Source organism: Helobdella robusta (genome assembly GCF_000326865.2).
Source record: "Helobdella robusta unplaced genomic scaffold HELROscaffold_2, whole genome shotgun sequence".
NCBI classification, from domain to species: domain Eukaryota; kingdom Metazoa; phylum Annelida; class Clitellata; order Rhynchobdellida; family Glossiphoniidae; genus Helobdella; species Helobdella robusta.
Window position 1 is genome coordinate 7,774,877 of NW_008704083.1, and position 22,089 is coordinate 7,796,965.

General features: G+C 29.4%; 1 protein-coding gene across 1 annotated transcript; it reads left to right on the top strand.

The window, feature by feature from the left end:
• Window positions 1-5,361: 5,361 nt before the first annotated feature.
• On the top strand, window positions 5,362-10,894 carry HELRODRAFT_64203 (hypothetical protein; the record flags this gene model as incomplete). The annotated part of the gene is made up of 3 exons (XM_009017616.1): window positions 5,362-5,403; window positions 9,417-9,482; window positions 10,757-10,894. The coding sequence occupies 3 exons, from the start codon at window positions 5,362-5,364 to the stop codon at window positions 10,892-10,894; spliced, it is 246 nt and encodes an 81-aa protein (XP_009015864.1).
• Between the last annotated feature and the right edge of the window lie 11,195 nt (window positions 10,895-22,089).

Below are 22,089 nucleotides of genomic sequence, written 5' to 3' on the forward strand. Positions count from 1 at the left end.
TAACATCCGTTGACCACCTCTACCTTGAGAATATAACTTATTCCTGTGATGCGAGCAACAAATTCGCTGATGGGCGAAACAGTAAAACGATTCAGTGCAATGAGTTTGGCTCGTGGAATGACACCGAGGTCACCTGCAAAGGTTTGAAAGTTTTCGTCTTCGTATCAAATTGTAACGAATAAAATCATATACAATCCACGCGAACATATCATATACAATCATTGAAATTTATTTACTCTGCCATTTATTATTCTGCAATTATATTTATCAATCATTGCCCAATCACCCCAGATAAAATGTCTGTAACCAAATTATTTTCTTATCTTTTGTGTTGGAAAAAGGTCTAATTAATTAATTGATAAATCGAATAATACTAACCAGCCGACAGATGTGATGCCATACCCAAACCACCAAACTCTACTCCCAACTCCACAAATACGGACTGGTTTGCTGTCGTGTCATATACTTGTAATCCTGGCTATGAAAGGAAAGATGGACGAACAAATTTTGCGATAAAATGTGAAACTGGCCAATGGAATGACACGTACGACGCATCAAAAGACTGCACCAGTTGGTTTTTATACGAGTTTTTTCCCTATTAATTTTTATGATGTACGTTTATTCTTTAAGATACACTTTTTCCTCGACATTTAATTATCATCACCAAGATATCAATCAAAACAAGTGGCAACCTAAAGACCGAGCTAATACTTGAAAATATTTAAATTATTTTACTAACTTTATGCTGTCGATATTTTTCAATAATTATTCAATTATATACACATAATATGCGTGTGTGTGCAAGTAAGAATGCTGCCTGAGTAAAGCTGTTAGTTCTAATTTGATATCATGCAATACTATCATCTGTAAAGCCGCGTGCATGAAGACTTGCGTTTAGATAATGTTACACGCCATGCAACTACTCAGTTAAACAATGCCAACCTGCGCCCGTGTACGAACATTCCAAAGTGAATTCGACCGGGACACCTGTCTACAACACTGTACTTCAGTACACGTGCGACACTGGCTACCAATATCCGGTCGACAACACGACAACGAAGACAATGATTTGCAACGAAAATGCACTTTGGGAGCCTTCTAATCTAACCGCCTGCGAAAGTTATTACCGATTTGTTAATAATAATATATTCTGTATGGGTATAAATTTGATAATCATTTGTTGCTTATAAAGTGGCTTATTATTTAGAATAAAGAAGTTGATGTATTAATCTTAAATGTCTTAATAACTGCAAGATGGTAATGTGAAATATTATTATTAAAATTTTTTTAGAATTATTGAAACGCTGTTTTCAGTTATTCATTGTCCCACAAAGCCCAACGTGTCGAACGCCGATGGAAATTCAAACGAGACTGAGTACGACACCATAGTTAAATACATCTGCTCAGCAGGCTACCAGTTCCCTGATAAAACACCGTCTAAAGAAATAAAATGCACTGAAAATGGTACATGGTCCGACACACCGCCCCCTTGTGAAGGTACTTTCTGTTTATGGTGTTGTTTCGTCGTTTTATTTAATTGATGACTTTTTCAAACTCAACAAACTCAAAAGATGAAATAAAACGTTCCCACTTTAAGGATTTGTCGATTTTGGTTTTTTATTTAAAATAAAAAAGGTGTTAAATTTGTTTAAAATTGCGAATTTAGTTTAAAATTCAGTTATTCAATATTTCGGTAACAATGTTTTCAAGAGTCTTGATAAATGTTTAGGCTAATAATATTTCATAAATTCTGTGAAGTCAATGAATAAGCTAACCAAATCTCTGGTAAAATATTAAGAAAGCGATTGATATATACTGTAGCACATTACTTAATAAGTACATGTAATGTTTATACTGATATGGTTAATAAGTGAACTATTTAAAAAACGATGAACGCAGAGATATACTGTCCGATGTTCCCGCACTGGTCGCCTGCAACTTACAACGCAAGTAACCAAAACAACTTGTTGTCAACACTTGAATACTACTGCAACCCAGGCTATGCTTTTAAATCTTCCACCGCCAAACCAGGCAACTTGACCATTCGTTCATCCACCTGCAATCGCAACAAAGCTTGGGAACCTCCACTCGAGCCCTGCCAGGGTAAGGTCGTTCAATTCCGCTAAAAACTAACTTGTTTTCATTAGTTTTTAAAATATAATGAAAATTTTGAATGAATGAAAAAAATAAAATTTTAAGTTACTGGTATAAAGTTTTTGAAATTAAAAACTTAAATTTATAGAATGAGGTAGAATCACTGACGGGAAGCTAAATAATAAACACGTTCTCTGATTATTAATGACCAAAATAAATTGTCGTTGTTAAGAAATTTGTTTTACCATTTAAAAAATTTTCAAACAGCTTTAACAGACTTTGACTTAAGTGGAAAATCGTTCGATAGCGAACAGGCAGAAACTCTGGGAAAAATTGCTTGTTCAATTGTCGGTCTCATCATGGTCGTTGTGCTTTTTATTGACTCTAGGAAGATTCTCACTGATCTTAAAATCTTTAAGAATAATATGAGACTTTTATTTAGAAGCAATAAGGCAAATAATAAAATTGTCCCCGCAAAATGATATTTTACACATTTAAAACTTTTTTCTACATCAATTTTTTTTCTTTTAGACATTAAATGAAACAACGGTGATAATGACGTTTAAATATCATTACTAAAAGTTGAAATTGGCTGGCTTTGTCAGAAAAAACTCTTTAAACTTGAAAATAATATTGTCCGAAAAAATTAAAGTATCCCTATTTACTAAATTCAATTGTGGATCAAGTTTTTTGTTGTATTTTATTCTTTGTTACTATTTTTAGCGGTATTTTAGTTTGATGACCAATTATTCATTCGTTGAAATTTATTAGCATTTCGAACTTAATGGGAAATTCAATTAAAAACATAAGCAAATTGAAGCCATTTTGATTAACAAAATCCCAACCGATTAACTAATAGAAACCATTGTTAGGGAGATGTTGTTTTTTTAATGTTGTTCAGTGAATGCAAGTAAACTAACGATTTTGTGGTATAATCCATGGTATAACCCTACTATTATCTATATATATATAAACTATGCATACCATTATTCGAGTACATTTAATCATTCTTTCGTCATTTTTTCGTCATTCACATTTTTCATTAAATATAACAAATTATTTTAATTTTATGTTTTAGCAGTCTTCTCTAATTGTTAGACTGAAAATACAAATTAATTACGGACTATAAACGTAGCACATTACAATTTATTACTTAGAAATATGTGATAGTTTCATTTTTCGGTGAACTTTTACAGTATGTCTTCATGCATTTCCAATTGATTTTTGTACGTAAATACTTATAAACTTTTTTATAAAATAGTTGACAATTTTCACTATTTCATTAACGAACTATGGTTGTACATATTAACTTTATTAGCCCTGACACAACTTCAAGATATTGGTAGAATAGAAGAAATATTTTTGAAGTTTAATTTTTATATTGGAAAAATACTTTGAATCTAACTTTTACAAAATGTTTAACTTTTTCAAATCTGTCATGTAACATTTGATTTTATATATTCAATCCTATATTCCTCATTTAGAAGAAGTTTTTGTGTTATAAACTTCATTAAATAGATGGTTACTCTTTTTCAAATATCGTTGATGTTATAATTGATGCGGTGATGTTCTATTTTGCCAGTATAGGAGAGGTGAATCAGAGATGGGTTAATGGAACATATTGTTAAAATGCTAATGACCCTTTAACTACACCTGTGCTGATTATTCTTTAGCTTTAAAATATGCTGACGTGATGACTCTTTAGTGCTATATGCTAATTACATTGCCGTCAAAACATCTTAACAATAAAGCAATTCTCATGCCTAAATTCCAAAGAAATTAAAACCAAACACTATATCAGAAGACATCTCTGACAAATTTATATCTATGATAAGCAAGCAATGTCTCAGTTATAAACATTTTCGAAGATTTAAAATTATTTGACGACATTTAATTTCATGGCTCCAAGCAGGAATCTTAATTTTTACATGTCCCTCTGGTACATCATAGCACCATATAGGGAGCTGTAATGCCTTTAAACTCTGATACAATAACAACAGTAATTACAATAATAATTATATTGCAATGTGCTTTAAATGACGCATTGGCATATATATATATTGTTCTATATAGTCGGACGGAACCACCCATGTTGAATCAAAATATATGGCATTAATGAACACAGTAAGGATCGATTTTTGGAATGTGGTGCTGATCTAATTAAATAAGCCGGTAGTTTTTCTACTAGATTCATAGATTCATGTAGCACTTAATTTCCTGAGCATGAAGATGTATAATTTGGAACTGAAAAACTTGAGATTCTTGATATATAGCATCTTAAATCGACTGACTGACTGAATACTAAACACACATTATAGCATAGTTCAATTTTTGAAATGTAGCGCTGATATAATAAATTAAGCTGGTAGTTTTTCTATTAGATTCATGGAACATTTAATCTCCTGAACATGAAAATGTTTGATTTAATAGTGGATATCCTGAGGATAGCATATATTTATATATAGCATCTTGAATCAAGATATATGGGTGGACGTCGGAACTAATAAATAGAATAAAAGCACACAGACTTTTCTAGGTTAAAATTTACGCCAAATCAAAAATTCAATTACTGTGTTATCCAATGGCATGTAGTATGAAATCTTGTATGAAAGGTGGCGCTAAAACTGTTCTCAATTTTTAGCAACCGGAATTGTGGCACCTTCTAAGCATAAAAAGTGAATGAAACATAACTATCTAATTTGAAGTGAGCTCTATTATTTATATCCTGTCGGTGCGTCGATATATACATAGGAAACGACAAAAGTGAATTTCTTCTTTGTTGCCAGGAGAATTTTATTAAATTGGAAAAATTGTATTTTTGTGATTTTAATTTAAAGTTTTACCTCTAGAACCGAAATTGTACATAATATTTACTTCATAAAATTCATATTTTTGAATTTTTTACTGCCAATAGCTATAATAAATAAATTAATTACCAAGGAGTTATAAAAAAAAATCATTATTCATTAGTTATCATTAGTTAGTTAGTAGTAGATTACACATTACACTTAATTAAATAGACTTAGAGGTTACTAGATAGACATACAGATAATTTTATAGACATTTGCATTTTATACCATTGTCATCACTATCTGGAGGGGAACTAAATAACAATGAAGATTTAATAATTTTTTAATTTTATTTTAATTAATTAACTTCGCTTGTCTTTTTTCATAAATTTGAATTTTGTTTTGATCATTTTAATTAGCATCAATTTCCTTTCAACAACTGTGACAAGATTAACATTTTTAATTTAAAAATAACAAAATGAGCTCAAGTTTGGATGATATCGACTTGGCAAACCTCAAGGTAATTTTATAAATTTAATATTATAAATTTTTTAAATGTAATTTTATAAATTTATTAAATTACTAATGTTTATTTAATTCTTCATTATTATTATAATAAATAGCTATATTTCATGATTATGTTAGTGACCAATAGTTAATTAGACTGTGATTGATAATCAGATAAATAAACATTTTTATTTATGGGCTCCATTGAGTTAACAGAGTCATCGTCCATAGTGCACTAGCTTTAACCTTTACATGATATTTCAAATATTTACTCTTAGGGAAACCTTTACCTGTAATAATTTGTTCTTTATAATGTCCTATCTATTAATAATAATAACGCTGAAAGTTAAGTAAAATGAATAATTAATATTTTAGTTAGTTAATCTGTCAAATAGAATATATAATTCATTTAATATAAATAAACTGGTCTCTTTGAAAAACTTTGAAAACTTTCAATTGATAGTTTTCATGACTATTCATTCATTTTAATGTGAGGCTTTTTTATAATTCATATACACATTGTATGTGATAGAAAATTCACATAACACAAATTTTGTCTTAGCAAGGAAAATAAGGAATGGGGTGTTAAATCTTTGGCTACTACCTTACCCATAGTGTAAAGTAGAGTGTCAATTTACAAAATTTTCTAATGCTCATGGTTAAAGATTTTGCTTATAAAGGGGGAATGTTTTAAAATTCAAAATATTTTTAATTTTGATTTATTAGATATTTCACTTCTTTTTATTCAAAAACATTATTTTTGTATTTTAAATTATTTCTGTTTGACTGAGGCATTTTTTTTTATTAAAATCAATGCCATAGCATTTATGTGAAAATAAAAAATAATATTTTTATTCATAGTGTATATATGTAAATGATCACAATCTACTATTACACTAACATAATATTTTGAGATAAAATTAGAAACTTTCATTAAGCTAAGGGATGGAGGTGAACATGATATGGGAATAACATTAACTTAATGTAGTGGTGTTAGTGTGGGATGTGATTGCTTCATTGGTCATTCATTAAGCTATTGTGCTGTGTTTCAATTAATCATGCATACAATTGTTCCTGTGTGTGTGTGTGTGTGTGTGTGTGTGTGTGTGTGTGTGTGTGTGTGTGTGTGTGTGTGTGTGTGTGTGTGTGTGTGTGCATTATGTATACAAATGCTTACATAAGAGTGTGATTATTGTGCATTAAGTTGTTTGTGTTTGTGTGTGTGTGTTTTTTTATTTGTATATATGTGTGTTATTTGTGTACAAGTGTGTCAGTGCAAATGATTTATGCTTTGAGCATGTTAATTATAGAGTATGGGCTAGCTAACTTCTATGTTTGTGTGTGTGGCCATGCTGTGTGTTTATGTTTGTGTGTATGTGTGTTTACCATATATGTGTGTGTGTGTTATTCATTCATACGTAATTGTATTGGCAAGTTCATCAGCATCATCATCACTGCTTGGTCATTAATGCTTTTATTGTTCTTCTATGTTGTTGTTGTTGTTGTTGTTGTTGTTGTTGATTATGGTGGTTGTGAGGGTAGTGGCTGTGGTAATGATAATGATGTTGTTGTAGATTGTTGTAATCTGTCTGGTAACAGTCATCATTATTATTATTTTGGCTATCTAATTTCAGTTGTTTTTGGAACTATTATAATTACTCCTCCTATTGTATAGCATTCATTGCAATGTTATCAAAGTTCAAATCATACTTTATGATGGTGACAATTTATAAATAGGAACAATTGCTATCACTATAATTAGCATCATGTCATATTTTTCATTATCAATAATAATAATTATTATTACTACTTATAATTTTTATGATATGCTCTCTTCTTTGAACAAGTAATTGATTTTCAGGGCCATTAGCTGTTCATAAAAACCATTTAGGTTTTATATCATTTTAAGTTTAGTAACAATCTGTTAACTTTCATATTCAGTTTCTTGAATGTTGAATAAGTAACAATTTTTATTTTCTTCAAGTTCTCATTAATTTCAAATTGTTGGGCTTGGAAATAAATAATGTTATTTTTTATATTTTATTGTTGTTATGGTAATACTAATAATGATAATAATAATAAATATTCTTATTTTATCACTAATTTTTTTTGTAATTTTTTGTCATTCTTTTTGGTCTTATGCATATACACCTATCAATTTTATTATGCTTGTGTTTGTGTATATGTATGTCTGTTTCTGTTAGCATAAGTATGTATAAATAACTTTGTATAGTATGTTTAGGTATTTGAGAATGTGTCTTTGGAGGAATCTTCATACTAAAATTCATTGTAATCATTGCTATCTTATTTAATTTTTCAAATCTTGTTTTTTTAGTTTTGTTTGGCTTGCTAAAAAGTTCAAGGTTTCACACAAATTTACTGAAATATTGTACTGTAGAGAAACCTTTAAAATGTTTCTATATAGATTTCTTTAACGTAATTAAGCATAATTTAAGCTTCATTTTATTTCTTCAGATTGAATTTTATTGAAAAAATATGCCTCACTGATATGGAATTTTTCCTTTAAATTTAATTTAATGAAACTGCTGCTCTGGATTTCAACATGTGTATGCCTTTGCATTTGTATGCATCCTTATGTGTTTGTATATGTGTTTGTATATGTGTGTGTGGATGTGTGTCTGCTTGTGGATGCGTGTATGTGTTTTGGTACATGTGTGTCTGTGTATTTAGCTGTGTCTTTGTAGATGGAGTTAGTTTTATATTTGGATGCACTCACTCCTTGCATCTGTTTATTTGGCTGGGAGGAAGCATTTGTTTGATTGAATGCTTGTTTACATAATGATTTTTTTTCATTTTTAAATTTTGAAATAATTGAAATTTATATTATTCCATATTTCCATTTATTTGAATTTTATATAAATTATTAAAATAAATAATTTTGCATCATATAATTTGTTTTTTTTTTATTTTAATAAATTATTTCAAATCTGCTAAGTTATTTTTTTTATTATTAAACACTTTTCATAATTTTTGGCAGGTGTTAATTGCAAAGAATTAAGTTCTTTGTTGCTTTCGATTTTCTTCTTTTCAATATTTCAATATTTTCTTCTCAAATATTTGTCCTCTTTTTCTCTTTCCACCATTCTCTCTCTCTTTCTCTTTCTCTCTCTTTCTCTCTCTCTCTTTCTCTTTGTTTATGTACACATTTTTATACATATAACTTATTATTTTCTTTGTAAACTTTTTTAGCACTCAACAACTTTAGCGTTATTTGGTTAGTTAGCTGGCTCTGCATTGTCACAGTAGCCAATTTTCACATGAGTTTTCTGATACATTGGATAAATCATTTTCATTAATTGTAGATAATTTCTCATATTAATACTCATTAGTTTCAGTTATTAACTTTGGCCACACCTGTAGCTGTCAAATTAATTTAACCATGCTGGGAAAATCAAATTAAATGCTATTATTACATTCTAATCACAAACAAATCATATTTTTTGACACAAATCCCTGTTGTTAACTTATCATTCTTTTGTGTTATTTCATTAGATTTCATTATTTCTTTGGGTTTCTGTTTTCACTTGTCTCATTTTTTATCATTCAGCCTATTATTTTTTCAACAAATTATGCTAATTTATTAGTTCGTTTTTATATCTTTTGTTCCTTATAATCTTATATCATTGTTAGAACTTAGATGTAGTTATTAAGCAAGATATTATTGCTTCTGATAGGTTTAATTTCATAGTGGACAAACTTTTTGCTGTGAGGACCTTGTTGAGATTTGTTTTACTTTTGAAGGGCCGCATATGTACTTAAATAGCAAATTTTTTGACCCATGGGTGAATTTTTTTAAGATTGGTGGCTCCTTTTTTGGTCATAATGTCTGTCTGACGTCCTTTTTTTTGGCGAACAAGGCCTCACGGACCCACAAAATAGCTGGTTTGGTTACATAGGATTCACATGATATTATTACAACATAATTATTTAAATGAATTTAAAAAATATAAATACTCAAAAATAAATAGAAAATAACTGTATATTTTTGTAATGCTTATCATACAGGACCCTGCAGGCATATTTGATTTGATTGAAGTCATTGGCAATGGAACATATGGACAAGTCTTCAAAGTATCTTATTTCTTTTCATTTCAAATTAAATTGCACATTTTCAAATTTTCTTAAACTTTTTTGAAGACCATTTTGATTTGGTTGGCTGTTAGTTAATTTGTCTACCATTTATTCATCTAGTTATAGGATGGTGTTGGTGATGTACTATTGTTTTTTAGCTCTTTTTAGCTCTTGATGGAAACGTTTTTAAGAAACAGTTTTATATGTATATAACATTTACCATCATATTTTGAAAGGGTTCTTCGTCATAATGAAACATTTTTCCAATTTTTTTCTATTGATTTTTTCCCCATGTGCTACTCATTGCTATTATTGATTAATAATGGGTTGGGTTGTTTTGATAAATACTGAATTCAAATAAGGAAGTAAATATTATTTATTTTAATTTATTCTCCTTATTCAATTTCATATTTTGATGCAATTTTGATTTTGATGATTTTTCAAATAAAGGTTCATGTTTTTAAATTGGAACACGTTTAAAAGATCTTCTTTGTTAGGTTATTTGATGAAAACCATACTTTAGGACTTGTATATCCTGTATCATTTAAATTTCATTTAAAATAAGAATAAATTAAAATAATTATTTATCTAATATACATTATATGCAATAATATAATCTTTATATGATCTTACATGATCTTTAAATGTTCTTACATAGTTTCATAGTAGTACAAAAGTTTTACGTGTTTTAAATTAGGTAAGCATACAAGTATATGCCCAGACACACAAACACACACACCACACACAGACAGACGCACACACATACACATAAACACACACACAGAGGTATGTGTGTTGAAGATCAGAGAATGATGAAACAGCAGAGTTATGTCTGAATTGCTGAATTACTCATTCGAACTTCTTTTTTTCTGCTTTTTTGCTCTCTTTTCTCACATCAGCATTTGTCATTGTTCTTCAAATCACTGCTATGTTAGCTGCTTTTTTTGTCTGTGCTGTTCTCTGGTGTGTGTATTTGAGTGTGTGTACATGTTAATATTTTTATGTTTCTGTCTACATGAAGAAATTCTGCTTATTATCAGGCTTAAAAATATTAACTAGGTTCACATTTGTTTGTTATTTAATTTTCATCATTTACTGTAGGAAGCTACGCTTATTTTACTTTTGTTATTTATTCATGTTGCATAAAATTTCGTTGTGACCACATGAAAATCAATTTTGCTTAGGAGGTCACTTGTAAATTTTTACCAGAGGCACATAAATTAACTTAATTTTTTTAAATGACCATTAACATTTTTTAATGTTTTTATTTTTAGGGTAGACACACCAGAACTGGACAACTGGCTGCTATCAAAGTTATGAAAATAAATGAGGTTCACTTATCTATTTTGTGTGTGTGTGTGTGTGTGTGTGTGTGTGTGTGTGTGTGTGTGTGTGTGTGTGTGTGTGTGTAAGTTTGCTGATATTGTAAGATTTATAATGTACATGATAATTAGCTAACAGTGAATTACTATTTCTTAGAAGAATTTTATTTTGGCTTTTCTGATATTTAAGAATGATGTCGTCTCCAAAGTAGAATTTATAAATAAAATCATATTTATTAAAAAAAATTCATTTTATATCACTTTCTCTATTCTATGCTGTTATTTTTATCTCCCCTTGTACTGCTTGATGGAATTAAGGATGAATGTGTGAATGGATAGATGAATGAAAGATTGAATGAATGGATGATGAATGAAAGATTGAATGAATGGATGATGAATGTAGTACTGAATGCATTGCCACAAATATCAATAAATATTTAATGCATCCACTGATATATTTATTGCACAATGAATGATTAATTGGTTGAACAAATTCATAAGAAAGAAAGTTTACTTATGTTGCTAAAAGTTTGATTGATTGTTGGTTCATACATGGATTGATAATGATTTCTGCAATCATTCATCTCTAGTATTGGGTGTTCATTTGGTTTGAAAGATTATTACTTACCTGTTTTTACTCATCTCAATCAAAAAACTTTATTCATTTTTCAATTAAACACTTTTTTTCATCTCTTCATTGAAAGGCTCTCTAGATCAAATAAAACTCTCTTCCTTACCATATAAATATGCCAGGAGGCTGTTTGGTTATTTGATAAGAGCAATTTTCATTTCTGTACTCATTTCAAACTAAGGAGTTGTTGTTATCAGGAGAGATCCAAATAACTTCCAACATCCAGGGCTTTACAGTGTTTTCTCAGTTATAAAATAATAATTTGTATTTAGAAAATTAGCTCATATACACACACAGAGACAGACATACACACATGCATGCGAACACATGTGTAGATTCGCTCATCATATGCACTCATGTCATGCTAGTAAATTAAGGCTAGATTAATTTTATTTCACAACTCATTCATCATTAACATAAATTTAATATTATGTATAATTATGATCAATACTTGTTCATTTATTTTGTTTTCTTAAGGAATATAATGAATTGAATTTCAAATTAATGCTTTTTTACACTCCAAAATGTTTCATGTTTTTAACAAACTTTTATTCTTGAATAATAATCTTGTATCATTTTCTTTATTATTTTATCCAATTCTCAAATTTTTAAATTTTTAAGTACAATAAATATGTATTTTTACAAGTTTATATGCAACTAATATGCTGCATGTTTATATAATTATGAACCTTACACTTACATTTATCGAAAGTGACTTGCTGTTTGTCTGGGTTAGTTTTATTTCATGTTTTATGGTTGCCTGTCACCCATACACTGGCAAACCACACACAAACACATACAAACACATACTTGATTATTACTATTCAATGATGAATATATGTTGAATTTTATTGGTACTGGCCTGGGAGTTATTAAATTTGCAGTTGGGTTGCTGTATGCTAAATGCTAATTGAAGGCTCAGACATGCATTTATCTTTCCTTTATTTTTCTATTTATTATCTATGTTTGTTTGCTGATTGTTTGGTTGTTGGGACTGATGTCTGTTGAAATCAGTTTGTGTTTTAATTGAAAAAAAAATAATTTTTTTGAAATTACATTTTAAAATATTGATTTTAATATAAATTAACAGGATGAAGAAAAAGAGTTAAAGTTAGAGATAAATGTTCTTAAAAAGGTAAAAGTTTGTTTTTTTACATTCTTGGTTTCAATTATTTTCATTAGCCACAAACTCATAAAACTTCTGCATGATCTGTACTAATAACATTGTGTGTTTATGTAATTGTGTGTGTGTGTGTGTGTGTGTGTGTGTGTGTGTGTGTGTGTGTGTGTAGGTGTGTGTAGGTGTGTGTAGGTGTAGGTGTGAGTGTTTATGAGTGAATGATTATGTTGTTATCCATTCATTCATTGAAATTATTTTTATTTTTGTACTTACATAAATTGGACTAGACAGTTATGTTGTTATGAGTTGTACATTAATAGATTGTGACTGTGCAATCTAGTAATCTACATTAATTCTTTTCTTATAAAATCACTCTATCTAGCTGATTAGCTTTTATTATCACAAATATTTGTGTGTGTTTGATATGTCATGCAAATCATTCATTACAGAGTATTCTAGTTCCAATTTAATGTTTGTTTCAGTACATTTTTTTATATTAATTTTTTTTTATTACGAACACCAAGCAACTTTTTCTTATGTAACACCACACACACAAACACACACATCGCATACACACACACTTTAAAAATGATTTTACATATTTTGATTAATATCTTCTGTTTGTTGCTATAATTTTTCTGATTAAATTTCTTTCTTGATGTTGTTTGTTCTATAATATTTTTTACAAATCAAAAATGTTTTTGAATCAATATCATCTCTCTCATCATTAAAAAAATGTCATTTCATAGCCCCAAGGTTGTGAAGGCCTATATAATTATTTTCATACTCAAGGCTAATGTTTTCATTATGTAATGCTATATTTCAAATAATTTTTCATATATAAATAAACACATGTGTTGCTCTTGGGTGAAATTATTAACATGATGTTTCTTAATAACACTTTTCACATCAGGTTCATGGTCATTTAATTCTGCTACTTTACAGCAGCTGTTGTGTTCGTTTTCTTGCAAGCCACATTTGATAAAATCATTGGAAAGTTAATTCAACATTCAAGTCACATAAATTTAATTCGCATAAATTTAATTCGCATTCCACATCTAGGCATTTTTAAATTAAACGTGATTAATTCCAAAAATAAATGGTCGATTATAAATTACCATTAATTCCTTTTAGTTAACTTGGTAGCATAAAACTTGGGCTACTGGCTAATGAATGAGGTTAATAAATTAATTTTATGTCTGTTGCAAGATAGTGTAACAATGAAGCAGACCAAACCAAGCCAACAGAAATCATCATAAATAAGCTACTTTGTCTGCTATTTAAATATTGGTTAGTTAGGTCATTACTGTTATTTATGGAAGATGCATTGTCATGTTAGTTAGGCTCGGGAACATTCAACATGCCACTGTAGTTTTTATTAAATAACATTACCATTAAATATATTATTATATGTACTAATGTTGTTTTATTGTATCTAAATGTTCAAATAATGCAACCAAAATTGATCAATGATAAATAGATTAAGAATATGGGGCCTCTTGGTTATGTAGCTAAATGGTTTCAAGAAGTTTATAGTTACTGGTTGCATTATTATTTTTTTCGATATTATTTTGTTCATTCAGTTTTTAATTTGTATATATCCTTAGTTAACCTATCTTAGCATCATCACATATGTACGGTCTGTTCATTGGCTATGCCGTTATGCCCATGATACATCATAGCGCTGTTATCTTTTGTATTACTTCTTAGTCAACTTAAGCACATGGTATTTGATTTGCTGTAAGTGTTTTATTGAATTTTGCTTTTTTATTTTTTTTTCACCCTTTTGCTATCACTAGATCAAATTCTAATGTTGTTTACAAACAAATGACGTCTACTTGATGTTACCTCGCATTGTTTTTGATTGTTAAATTAATCAGCAGTATTCTCACGTTTCATTTTACTCCACATGCACAAAAATTTTCTTCATTAGTCACTTTTGTATATAATTACATCTATGGATCATAGGACATCCTGATTATTTACTGTGTAGAGTATAGGCACATATGTAAAGATCTATATAATGTAGTTGTCATTAGCTTAGCAGTTAAGCATCACCGTGATGCATAGACAATTGAACTGCAGCCAAAGACTCATTAATTATGTTGACACATCAAAGTAAGGGCACTTGTAATGTAAATACAAACACATGCCTCGTAACAATAGAACACTCTCACAATCACCAAAACATGCTTTAGATTCCTCTGTTCTTATTCAGATAATTCACAATAATATCCTCTTATCAACTTCTTTAATTATTTTTAAAAGGTTTGCGAAAATGAAGAATGCTTGAAAAATATGACAATCACAAGATGAATTTGTGGCATCATATACCTAATTATTTTTCACAATTGAAGTTCTTGAGGCATAAATATTAGAGCTAAACAAACAATCAAACCTAACAATTTGCAATGCAATATAAACAAATGCAACACTCCACAATACCATTGAACAAAGAAGCCCCTCCATATAAGCTTATCAACATCTCTTTTCTTTTCTCCCTCATTGTTTTTATTTCTCTCTTCCTTTTCTCTATTCTAATTCTGGTCTAATGGCTTGCAGTTTGACTTTGGTAATGTTTCTATAAAGTCTATTGTCACTCATTTCATTAGCTGCAGTGTATAGTTCTATAAATAAACTGCTAAAAATGCTGATGATAGATTTCTGTAAAATTCTTAGTAGATAATTTTTATGCACTTTTATTTTATTGTAAATTCGGTTTTTTTTATTATTTTTAAATTTGAAATTCAATATTTTTATGGATATTTTAAATATTCAATTAATATTAATAAAATTAACTTCAAATTTTAAATATTATTAATAGGAGTTCTTAAGCAGAAAAGAATGGTAGATTGCATTTCATTCATAAATCTGCTTGAAGAATTTACATAGAAAGATTGAATTAGGCTTTGTAAATAAATTACCTTTTTTTTATTTTTCACTATTTCATATATTTTTTTAAAATTTCCATTAACATCATAGTCAGTGTGATTATTTTTATTACTTTAGAAATAAAAATTTAAATAACCTATAGTAAAATCAGATTTTAAATTTAAGATCATCATTCAACATTAAACTATTAATAATTTCACATCACATAGAGTAAGCGCGCGTGTGAATGTGTTTGTGTGTATGCGTGTATGGTTGTGTGTGTTTGTGTGAAACACTGATTTTCATAATCTCCAAACATCACTCGCCAGCTTCATCATTGTTATGTATGTTTTTAATTAAATGTTTCTAAAAGTAATTAGTATTTTTAAGTAATAGGATACTGGGAGCTATGTTTATTTACATACTAATAAACAAATGCTCACAAAACTTTTACAGAGTTTTCAATTACTCACTTTTCTGTTTTTAATGATGAGAAATTGTGTGCAATAGTTTGTTTGTGTTATTGGCAGTTTATGTTTTTAATAATGTGATTTGTTCACTGTAGTTTTGTGGATTTGTTGTAAGTTATTACAAAATTTTAAGCATATATTAAACTGTTTTTTTTCTGGCAGTATTTGTTTGTTCATTTTTTTAACCACCCCAGTATAATTCACCATCACGATTATGATTGATTGTTGTGGGTTGTTTCACTGCTGTGTGTGTGTGCTGTGTGTGTGTGTTGTGTGTGTGTGTGTGTGTGTGTCTGTGTCTGGTGTTTGTTGTTCAAACTAATTATGACAGGTTTGAGTTGTTGCCATCAAGTAGAAATATTTGTTATTGTAATGCTTGCTTGCCCTGGCCTATCCCTCTTTCACTGATGTTTGTTTACGAGGTATTGATGTGGATAATTTATATGTTTTGCTGGTTGTTTGAATAGGTGTAAGTTAATAAACAGAATTTAATAAAGAAACAACCAATGATGCCTGTGGTGTTAATTTTTGTTATGCTGATCATTTCAATGAAATATGTTTTGATTGATTAGTTTACTTTCACATATTTATTGATTTAGTAGATTTGATGGGAATTTTTATACTTTTAATCTAGTAAAATAAAAAGTATTTACTAGTTATTATGTTGCAGATTTGTAAAAAATACTTTGTAATTGTTATTATTATTTTTCAGATAATTTCACCCTGATTGGTTCAATAGTCAGAGGTGTAAAAGATAAGAACTGTAGATGTAAATTACTTTGTCCTTAATTTTAGTAAAAATTGATCATTTTCTTATTTTCTCATTCTTAAATTAAATTTTTAAATAAACTTGAAGACTCAGCATTAGTTCATTTTGTCCAGTGCATTGGTATTTATCTACTTCTTATCAATTTATTCAATATTTAAAGTCATTTTTTTTATGTCTGCTATTTAAAAAAATTGTTTGAGACAACTGTTTTAACATGTGGTGGTATCCATCCAATGTTTCACGTAGTGTTCTTCGCAATCTGCAAACAAAATAACATGGCGTTGCTGTTGAGTGTAGAATATTCATATTTTCATGTAATGTCAGTGATTCATTTAAGCTTTGTTATTTCCTGCTGAGTAGATAGATAGACAACAAGTAGGTAGGTTCATAATTTCAACTCTGCACTCATACTTTTGTTTCAATTGTTTTTTAGTTATATATACCTTTTTAAATTATTATTATTATTATTATTATTAGTTAATATTATTTTTGAAAGTATATGTTAGTTTATATTACGTAAACTTATAAAATTGTTTTTGTTTGTGTATGTGTGAGTGTGTGTGTGGTGTGTGTGTGTATGTGTGTGTGTATGTGGTGTGCGTGTGTCCGTCCATGTTGACCTGGTTGAATTGAAAGGCAAACATCGTTGAACTCAGACCCGAACCTACTTGAAATGTGTTTGGCTGCATTACTTGCATTTCACACATATACAAAATTGTTTGATTATGATGCACCGGCACAGTAAGTATGGCAAGCTTAGTAATGTTTCATTGTAGAATTAGATGGTTGGGTTTATACTGATGAATTGTTTTATAGTTTCACATAAGTGTAGATAATAATATTGAAGTTTAATTTTTCAAAAATATAAGGGTGCATAAAATGTAAATGTTAGTAAAGGTTATCAGTACCATCTACATGTATGTATAAAATTCCACACCTTCACACACGTGCATGTGAGTGTATACATGACTCAGGTAAGTTTAATTGTTAGAAGCCAGAGGGGATGTACAATGATGTCTATCTATCATGCATTTAGTGATGCATACATGTATGTGCTTATTACTGTATGCCTGTTTTTTTTATGTGGTTTTATTTCCTTAATGGTGTCGTTGTCTTTTTATATCAACCTAACTTATTTTTTTTAATAGACGTTATTCTATGATATTAACTAACCTAGAAGCCTTTTGATCGTAACCAACTTGCTTTTAAGTTATTTTATTGCTTTCTTATTAGTCTTATTGCAGTTGGTAAATGATTAAACACAATTTAAATTTGATATAAACTTGATGAACTCTACTTAGTGTAGGGCAAGTTTAGTTATTAATATATATAGCTTGCCTTATTTTTCAGGATGTTTGAGCGCAGTTACGGCTAGAGTTCTAGTAGGATGGATGAAATTTAGGGAACTGGGTGGGGTATTGTGTGGAAAGAAATGGTCAGTGAAGATGAAAGGGAGGGTATATAAAGCATGTGTGAGAGCAGCGATGGTATATGGTGGAGAAACTTTGGTGTTGAGGAGAGAGGAGGAAAGTGTACTGCAGAGGGCTGAAAGAGCTATGGTGAGGATGATATGTGGGGTTAAAGTGAAGGATAGGAGGAGTAGTACAGAGCTGATGTCAATGATGGGACTGAATGAGGACATTGTGACATTGATAAGGAGATCGAGATTGCGATGGTATGGACATGTGTTGAGAAGGGATGAAAGGGTCGGGATTAGGCGAGCGTTGAATTTCGAGGTTGAAGGAGTGGTAGGAAGGGGTCATCCGCGATTGGGATGGAGAGAGCAGGTGGAGAAGGACAGGGTGAAAGCGGGGTTGCGTGATACTGAGGCGAGTGACAGATGTGGATGGCGTAGAGGGGTATTTCGGTTTCATCATAGGTAGCCAAACGGCAACCCCCGATCTCGGGGAAAATGTCGTCTAAACGTGTGTTGTTGTTGTTGTTGCCTTATTTTTCAATGTGCCATTAACTCTGGTCATCACAACATTATTCCAAAGAATTTACAAATTTTCAATTTAAAGTTAATTGAGAGTTTACAAAATACTTTCAACTTTTTAACTACTCTTTCTGTATACTTTTTTGTAGAAAAAGTTTGTGTGTGTTAGAAAAAATATTAACTCAACTAGATTGAAAGAAAAGTTGACAGAACACAGATTTAAGTTGATGAACATGAGTAAAATTGATTAGCATTGACTAAGATGTATGAAGCAAGAAAACATGAATCTTTGATTGGTTTTGATGTTTCATGATGTTGTAGAGGAATAAATATATGGAAATTTTTTTCAAAAATTTAAAATATTTCGTTTGTAAGGAATTTTCTGTCAGAATAAGATTAATGATGCAAGTTCAATTATAATAAAACTTAAGATTATTATAATTATAATTGTTATTAACAATATTTTTATTATTTTTGTTCAACATAAAGCATTTATCTGTTTGTTATATATTCTCCTTTAATACATATAATTCATTTTGAATGATGTATCTTTGTTATTATTTTATGACGTCTTGAAAATTGTATTTCAAATTACAAATCTGTCAAAATGTTGATCTGGTGTTGGTTGGTTCATGCACTCATGTCTGTCCATCCATGCTTGGTTATCCAGACAGCTTTTATAGCCAAGCTATAATTTTTTGATTGTCTTAATCTCATTTTAATTCAATTTCACATCGTCCTTAGAGTAAATAGTAAATATTTGTTTTTCATTTCGATTTTTAAACAATCTGTATTTATTTACGATCAGAATTCTTTGATGTGGCAGTTATGTTTTATATTTTACTTATTCAGCTATGGTTGTAAATAGTTGCAGCAGCAGCTGCAGTAGTAGGTGAGGTAATATGTTTATACCAGTACTACATATATTTATTTCTGCTAATTTTTATTCTTTATAGTTTTAATTGTATAATAGTTTTTCAGTTAACGTTAAGTCATTTCATTTTTCTAATTTTTTTCATAGTTAAAACTCACTATCATTCTTTTAATCACTGCAGTTAACATCAAATATTATGAGCTGTCTGTGTGCAGAAGAAAGTATTTTCTTACAACATGCATATTCATCCATTCAGCATCATCTTTTTATCATCATCATCAACGACCAAGCATCATTACTGTTGTTGTCATCATCACCATTCTCATTGGTGTTGTTGTCATCACATTATCACATAATCATCATCATCAGTAGCGGGGTATTATTGTTATTCAGGTGAGTTGATGCTGCTGACACTAATGAACATCTAATGAGCTAAATTATTTTTTGTCTCCTCTGTTTATTAGTTTCATCACCCGCCTGTAATGTGGTGTGGCTATGATTGATGTGATGTAATGTCATTTAATTTGATGTATAAACGGGATTAATTTGATGCAATTCAATGTAATGTAATGTAGTGGGATGCTTTTTAATCAATCACTGCTTTTCTGTCTGCCGGTCTATCTACCAGCCTTGCCACTGCCATCTATGTTAGGAATCCAACTGAATGTAGTTTTGATGAATGACCACCTGCTCCACTTGTTTCTATGATCAGCATGAAAATCAATTCAACAGGATGATAATATTGACTATAGTACAACATACGCTAAGATGATAATACTGGTGGTGATAGTATTTTGGCTAAGATAATAATAACGCTGATGATGGCAGTGAAGATATGATGATTCAGATAAAAAAAAACTGGATAGGCTTATTTAGTGAGTGAGTGAGTAGTAAGCTTGTTAATTTGTTGCCTGCACGTTTGCTAGGTCAAGTTTATTTTCAACAAAGCTTCTGCAGCTCTTTCAATTGAAATTTTTTCATGATATAATGTCCTAGTCACTGACATAACTACATCTGCTGTTCATCATCATTCCTTCAATTCTATTTTTATTTTTGATTCAAATACACACAAGATACATATTTATAATATCACTGCTTGTTATTTGTGAATATGTTTTATAATCTACATCATTTTGAATGTAAAACTTCATCTATTACATCAAGTGACATCTATTTTTTTAATAACAATTTTATTCATACTAAATTTTTTGTTTGCTAAACTTGCTAGCATTATTAAAAATGAGCAACTTATCTCTCTCTCTCTCTCCACTTGCTACCTACTTATTCACCTATTTAGGTTAGGTGCATGTAGTATGCTACATTGTGCAATAATAATTTTGAAAATTTAATTGCATTGTTTATCTTTTTGTGGTTTGTACATATTTATGTTACATATTATCTCTATCTTGGTGAGAATTCCACTGTTTATGCTAATAATTAGAATTTGACTTGAACGCTGAATAAGATTCTGGTAAATTACTTTTAAATAGAGCTCTTTAGTTACCTATAACATAACTATACTAATATTTACGTTATAGGTTCAATTAGAGATAGCCAGTGAAAAATTTTCCATTTAACGCATAGATTACTTTGGTAAATTCTGATAATGCAATACGTTTTATCTAGCCAATATTTTACCAATTATGAATAGTTGGGTTTCAAACTATATAGAAAAAATATTTTGTTGGTCCATGCATTAATTTTTTTATAATATCCATGTATATATAATATAGATGTATGTATATATTTTCGCTTGCTGGTTAGAAATGTTGAGTCAGCGTAATTTTGTACACATAGATGAGAATTAAATTGTATTGATTCAATTTTCTGAAATGCACCTAGATATCACTATCCTTATTTCTGTACAATCATTATTCATCCCTCTTCACACATGTGTTTGTTTTCAGTTTGCACATTGACACTGATAAAAATTTTAATCTGTTCGTATGTGTTTTCAATTTCGCTTTTATTCATCCACCTCCTAAACTGTGTTTTCAATTTTTGTAACAGCAATATCTTTTTTATGATTTATATCAATATTAATTATTTTATTTATTTGTAAATTATTATGAATTCAAATCAATGATTTTTCAAAAGCAAGCCTTGTTTATACTGCTAACCTGTTGAATAATAATGAGAAGAGCAATTTAGGTGGCCATGGAAATTATTATAACTAAGTTTGCATATGCGAATTTTCAAGTACAACAGGCCAAAGTAAATGAAATTTTTTTTTGATGAACCAATCTGATTGAAGTATGAAGCATTAATAAACAAACCAACAACACACATCATCATCGCGTGTACGTGAACAGTTAACAGACAGACATGTATGCACACATCACAACATTAATGTTAACGTGCCAACAATGTGCAAATGTAATTCTTGCTTGCTTGCATGCATGTACGCCACAAATTGTGCGTTTGTGATTGATAACTCAGTTTGGCATAACATAACAGTAGCTATATTTTTCCTTTATTATTGACATTAATTGATAATCAAATTGCTCTGATTAAATGTTTTGAATTGATTTTTATTGACTTTAATGCGTATTAATAAAGCAAATTTGATTATTGAGCTTCTTTTTATTACAATCTCATGTGAATACAATGTTTT